Genomic DNA, 6,802 nt, shown 5'->3' on the forward strand with positions numbered 1-6,802 from the left:
AAAAAAAACAAACAGTGACAGAAATTTTTTTTATATAATGAGAATTGACTTACTTGTCTAGAATCATAAATAATGTATTTAATTAAAATCTAAACCTAAGAGACAGTAATATTTTATGATTTTTTTTAAAGATAAAATTTCATGTTTTTTAAACATTCAATTTAATCGTTATAACATTTTATAAAAGTTATAGTTTCAAAATTTCACTTTATTTAAAAACAATTAATATAGAGTTCTATTTGTTAGAAAATATATTGACAATAAAAAAAATAAAGCAATAGAGAAGGAACACAAAGATGTATGTAGTTCACTAATAGTATGTTAACCAAGTCCATTAGAAGATGGAGAACATGTAACTATTAGAGAGTATATATATAATAAACAATTCTAAACCATAGGATTAAAAACGTAAAAAAACATACATATGACAAATACGAATACAACTTAGATGGTTAAAAGTACGAGATATCATATTCAATTCATTATAATAACGGAGGATGTGAAGTGAGAAGTAGAAAGGAGAGAGAGAGATGAATATGAAACCCAAAAATCAAATTACATTGAAGTTTATTGACTAAAAACTTAAAGGAAGGAAAATTACATTGAAGTTTTTATGAAGGAAATACAAGATAAAACATAGGAAAAGGATATAAGTCATAAACATTTCTTGGTTAGGTAGTAAAGTAGAACAAAGGGGAGGACGATCAGAGAAACTCCTATAACACTCCAGAAGCCAGCTTTGATCTCAGTCATCAGATCTGCAGGTGTCAAAGCTAGTAGAGAGGACCAAAAGGCAACAACCATCGGCGTTATTGTTAATAACATCAGCATGTAGAGAATCGCCCTCCTAATCGACCAACTTTTGAGATACCAGTTGAACAACATGACAATTAACTGTATCACTGAAAATGCAAGACAAACTGTCACTCCCACCATGAATTTTATGTACTCAGAAGGTGATTTTGTACCCATTATTGATTTCCCTGCTATATAGTCGGTGCCGTTCACTTTCTTGTCCTCTTGCCATACGCCACCCGGTGGATTCGTCCCCGCTTGGAATGCCACCGTTGCGATGAATGTCACTATCACCTATCGCCAGAAAAACGTAAACATTTGAACACTTCTACTAACAATGGATAGCTAGAGGAAGAGAAGGTGTTATTATTAGAGAGAATAATTCAGATTAGAGATCGAACACACTTACCATTACAAAATCAACATCTCTTTCTATCCAACCCTGGTTTGCCTCTTCTCTATCCTTTCTACTTTCCCTTTCAGTATCTATAGATACTGCCGTTGCCTCTTCATCCTTCTTGGCCCCTGCTTTTGCCATTATTGTTAATTGTTGCTAATAAACTTTGAAAACCTTTCAATTGATCCAAACTTCTTATGAAATACAGCCCTTCTCATATGCTTAGTTATAGGTGGCTAAATGATTTTGATGAAGTAATGAAGTCCACAAGTTGAGGTTGATATGTACTTGACTTTTATTTTCGATGAAGATGCCAGGAACTATCTCCTCTTAGCAGCCACAAGATAGTACATATGCACTACTCACACATAATTCCCTTTCCCAACTTGAGGATTAATATATTACAAGTGGCAGGATAGAAACAAAAGTACATTGTCTAACATATTACAATTCTAGTATATCTTCTTACGGATTAAATTACAATTTTAGCCTCTATATTTCGAAGTTTGTTCAATTTTAATTTATGTCAATAAATCTAAAATTTAATCCCTCAGAAGTTAAATTTTACTTAAATAGATTAGATAATAATAATTTGTATGAAAAAAAATATAATATAATATGTGAATATATTTTTAAGTTTTAATATAAAATGCTAATAGATCACAAAATAATAATAATATTAATAAAAATCAATGAGACTAAATTTAAGATTTATATTAAAAGTATATGGACTAAAATTAGATAATTGAACGTATACAAAATAAAATTGAACAACCTCAAACTATATGGATCCAAATTAGGCTAGACTATTGGTGGGCTGGGTTGGATTGAGTTGAAAGATTTTTTAGACTCTAACTCAATTATTTGAGTTTAAGTTTCTTCGTCCCAAATAACATTTATTAAAAGAATAAATCAAACCCGATCCAATCATGAAACATTTGGGTTGGATTTCTTCAAATTATTCAGGTCATTTATTTTAATTTTTGTTTTAAAAAGAAGGAAAATGTTAATATATAAAAGTTTGATTTAATAAATTTTCATATTATTGAATTAAGATTAATAACTCAATTTCAATGCATATAATAAAAATTTTCTTATCAAAGTGCTAAAAACTATTTTTAGGAATTGTTGGAGAATAAATTATCCAAAAAATAATGAAATAAAATAAAATAAAAATAAATGTATGTACTTATATTATAAGTAAAATAAATATACATTTTAAAGTTAATAATAGTTCAGGTGGGTAATTTGGGTTACTTTTGATAAACCCCATAAACCAAACCAACACATAAAACTTTCATTTATTTGAACCAAATCCAACCCAAATTGCACGAGAGAAGTCGGGTTGATAAGTTTTTTTAGTTATCCGTTCTTTTTAGTTTGTCAAATTATGATGAAATAATTTGGTAAAATGCACAAAGATATGTGATGTCGGAGATGTAGCTAAATAAAAATGCATAGCTCAGCAACCTTATATTGTATGACCTCATTCAATCACTTTTCCATTTACGTATTCCACCCAACATCCATCCCCTAATTGATAGGATGCAGGTCAAGAAAGCCAAGTGGTTCATCTTGAAAATCAATTAAAAATGACTTAGCCAATGACTTACATTTGAAAGCAGTTGCCAAATTTGAACACTGAATCATTTTGTTTTAATTGGTTTCTTTGTTCTTCAAATGAAAACTTTTCCACCTCTCTTAAATCTATATACATTCTTTTTCAACTTATTATAAGAGTTTATTTGAAAATGATTTTTGGTGGGTTAAAATCACTTTTGTGATCACATGGTCAAAATCAGTTTAGACATATGATCAAATATCTACAAAAAAATCTTAGAATACAACTTTCATCTTCTAGCATTTGAATATATATGATAACTTTAAAATATTTTGAAAACAAGAAATTTTAAATAAATAGAAAATAAATGAAATTTTGAAATAATGAACAAGGAAGAAAGGAAAAATAACATATACATTTTGTTGTTTGGGTTATCTCTCATTTTCTCTTCTCTCTAACATAATTTCTTTCATCAAATTTTGTTTCATTTCTTCAAATTTTGGCCTTTAATTGTATTCAAATCCAAAATTTCCCACAAATATTTTTCATTTCCTTCCTAAATCCTAAATCCCAAATCTTTCAAATGCTTTATTAAAATAAAGTGGTCATTACATCAAGATTCAAAGGAATAGATTGTGATCAAAAGTTGCTTTTCAAAATTTTGGTGAACAAATATGTTATTTTCTTGGAGAAATTTGAGTTAATGATATTCTAATGGTGAACTTTTTTACTGTGAGGTTGAGAAATTTTCCAACGGATACTTGAAATATTTCAATCTACTTTTCTTGTTCAATAATATGCATTTGCACTAGACTAGAAACTTTTTCTTTCAAATGTTTTCAATTTTGAGCAATACATTTTTCAATCGATGAGCGTTTTTTTTGTAAGTATTGAAACTTCGACCCCTATCAAATTCAATATTGTTAATTGATGTAAATTAGACTCTAATCCTTGTCGACCTAATGTCAAGGCCAAGGGAGGCTGACTCTATGGGTTGGTTATGTGTGAGGCTAGGTCACAGGGCTTAGGATAACTTTAAAGGTTCCCAACCCTTTTGATCTATTGATGAGAGACTACTTTGACAAGCACTTGAAAAAGATAACCATCTCTTCCAAAGTTCGAATTAAGACTCATAAGAATGATATGTGAAGCTAAATTTGACCGCTCATCACATATTTTATTTAATTCTGGTTCAATTAATTATTTGAAAAATGAATTAACCAAAGATCATTACAAAACAATTAATATTTCTATATAATAGTGAAGAGAGAGCACATCACATTTAATGTGCATCCACAAAAATACTCTTGAGTTCTATGTTCTTTATATTCTCTACTCCTATCGTATTTGATTTGATCATAAGAGTATATGTGGCCAAACATCACGTTGATACGAAACTTAACTATTTTATAAGGCAATTATTCAAACTTTTTTTCCTTTTCAAATTATTACAAATTTATTACTAGTGCTAAATTTGAGTATCAATATGTTTGGCGTACTAAATGAAGAAAACTTCATGATATAACGTCGATATCTCAATAAATTCACATATCCGACAAAGATATGGGGGATAAGTTATTTTTTCCCAAAATTTCATTAAATATCGACAATATATCATTTCAAGTAAATTTTGTTCATAGATCATGACAATCGTGGATATTTAGACTATATATCTTAGATATTTAGACAAATTATTGTGGGTATTTCATGGAGATATGGTGGCAAAATCTCCATACATCATTTTTTTTTCTTTTCCCAACATCAACATTTTTCGATTTTAAATTTTTTCTCAATTTTGGCCTTCATTTTATATGATCTAGACTTTATTGATGAAATATTAAATTTAAAATAATTTTTTGGTCTTCATGATTATCTTTTTTCATTACCAATAATATTTGGCTTCTAATTACTAATTTATATGCTTAAAGTTATGATTTATTACTTAAATAAGTTTGTTCTAAAATTTTACTAAAAATAATTCACAATATTTTTTATAAATTTCCATGATATTCATAATTTTTCCTAGAATATCCGTCGATATATCCATAAATATAAGTTACCAATATTTATACTGATAATTGAAAAATGTAAGAAGGTGTCTACAACACAATAATGATGTTATCTACAATGTTACAACATTCCACATAACAGTCACCAAGAATAATAAACATATAAATGAACATCAGAGATTGGTAATCCAGTTTGGTTTAAACCACCTATATCCGGAGGGCAGTGTGCCGAGGAAAGATAGCTTCACTGATATCATTTATAAGCAATTACAATGTAGTACTTATCTGTAATAATTACAAGATTACAGTGCCCCCATACAACTCTATCACTTGACCGATCACCTAAGCTCTCATTAGGTATGAGACTAATTCTCACGGTAATTTAGACTCCCCCTAAATTGTAGTATCAATGAAGAATATCTTAAGCTCCCCGTAAGACGGAGACTCCATCTCTGCAAGACTTGAGCTCCGCTCTAGTGGTGAGACTCCTTCTCACTTGAATCATATCTTTCCTCCTACGAACAAAGTCCTCTTTGCTCAATTGACTTAGACTTCCCCTAAGCTTGAGAATTTCTTCTCAAATGAATCTCATCACACAAGACGTGAGTAACTTGAAGTACGTCTCTAAGCAATTCAACTCTCTCTCCTTTCTACATTTGCGATCGAATACACACTACTGTATAACTCAATAGTGCACTTAGAAAACAAAACAACCAACAAAGCTGAAGGACTAAAAATCCTTTAAATATGCACAGAGCGGATACATGGAAGAGCAACCCTAACTTCCAAAGCAGTTGCATACTAAAAAAAGAAAGGGATCGATAAACAATACTGCATAAGGAAAAATTCGAAAAAGAAAGTATTTTGTAGGATCAACATTTCCATAGAACATCCCTTTGCTAGAAAACCACCAATGCAGAGACAATTCAAACAACATCTGTGACACTTAAACAAACATTGTCAATCACATAATACCTAATAAAAACGATATTTTCGTCTACTAAAAATTTGAGTAGTAAATCGATCTAAACTTGTAAGTACAAAATAGGGATTCAAAATTAGGCTTTTTGATTGATTTGGGTTGATTTTGACTGAAAGGTGAACAAGTTTAATTTGAACGTTGTTTACTCATATCTTAGGATGAATCCAGAGTGTGTGATCCAAGTTGGATGTGATCCATTTGTTGTCTCTCGCCACTTGTGCCAGCCTTGTCCTTTAATTTTGAGCCCTATTATTTGTCATCTTCTGGAATAAACTTTAATTAGTTTTGTTAGGACAAACTTCTTAAGAAACAGCAACATTCTAAACTGCGGCCCGATACAGCGTTTCAAGAAACGGTGAACTCTTTAGCTTAATACTGCACTTTGACGTTGATGTGTGCTTTCATCTCTGCTAGGTTGAACAAAATGAAATTTCACCTCTACAAATCAACTTGATAATTATTTTGATCTGTGTTTATGTCAAATTTTGGTCAGAAAAAAAATGCATTTGACTTTCACACGTGTCACCAACTGTAAATTTATAATTTGGAGAAAATAGGACATAGAAATAAAAAACAAAAAGCTTTGATACAAAAGTCTTTAATATTTTGACTTAATAAATTCCAACTAATATCTTTGTCATTAATATTTTATGCTATCTTAATTATTTAATATGAATTATTATTATTAATTATTAATATTCTAATCAATTTAATTTAAAAGAATTATTTATTTTTTATTTTATTAATTAAATAATTACTTAAAATAACAATAAATTAGTTAATGTTAAATTTAATTGATCTCTTACATTTAGTTAAGTAATTATTTACTTTTAGTTTATAGATATAAATTATTGAATTGAACTCAAATATTTAACTTCTAGACATTAATTATCTTACACATCCAAACACAAATATTGATTATCCCAGATATTTAAAATCGAGACATTCAAATTCCAAATAAATATCTATACCTATGAAACAATATCTGCGATCCAAACGGTCGTATAGAGTAAGGATGAGATGGATTAGATTTGATTGGATAAATATAAGATTGATTA

At 29.2% G+C, this 6,802-nt stretch overlaps 1 protein-coding gene across 1 annotated transcript; it reads right to left on the reverse strand.

Moving 5' to 3' along the window:
* Window positions 1-512: 512 nt before the first annotated feature.
* LOC120075089 lies at window positions 513-1,546 on the reverse strand. The gene is made up of 2 exons (XM_039028253.1): window positions 1,205-1,546; window positions 513-1,089 (listed from the first exon to the last, which is right to left on the reverse strand). The coding sequence occupies exons 1-2, from the start codon at window positions 1,331-1,333 to the stop codon at window positions 655-657; spliced, it is 564 nt and encodes a 187-aa protein (XP_038884181.1). The 5' UTR covers window positions 1,334-1,546; the 3' UTR covers window positions 513-654.
* Window positions 1,547-6,802: the final 5,256 nt, after the last annotated feature.

This window comes from Benincasa hispida, chromosome 4 (genome assembly GCF_009727055.1).
Source record: "Benincasa hispida cultivar B227 chromosome 4, ASM972705v1, whole genome shotgun sequence".
Taxonomy (NCBI): domain Eukaryota; kingdom Viridiplantae; phylum Streptophyta; class Magnoliopsida; order Cucurbitales; family Cucurbitaceae; genus Benincasa; species Benincasa hispida.

Excerpts from the sequence above, each read along its gene's own strand:
- LOC120075089 (XM_039028253.1), bottom strand. The coding sequence starts at position 1,333 with ATGGCAAAAGCAGGGGCCAAGAAGGATGAAGAGGCAACGGCAGTATCT. Across the intron at positions 1,090-1,204 it reads GAGATGTTGATTTTGTAATG|GTGATAGTGACATTCATCGC; the intron begins GTAAGTGTGTTC and ends TTCTGGCGATAG.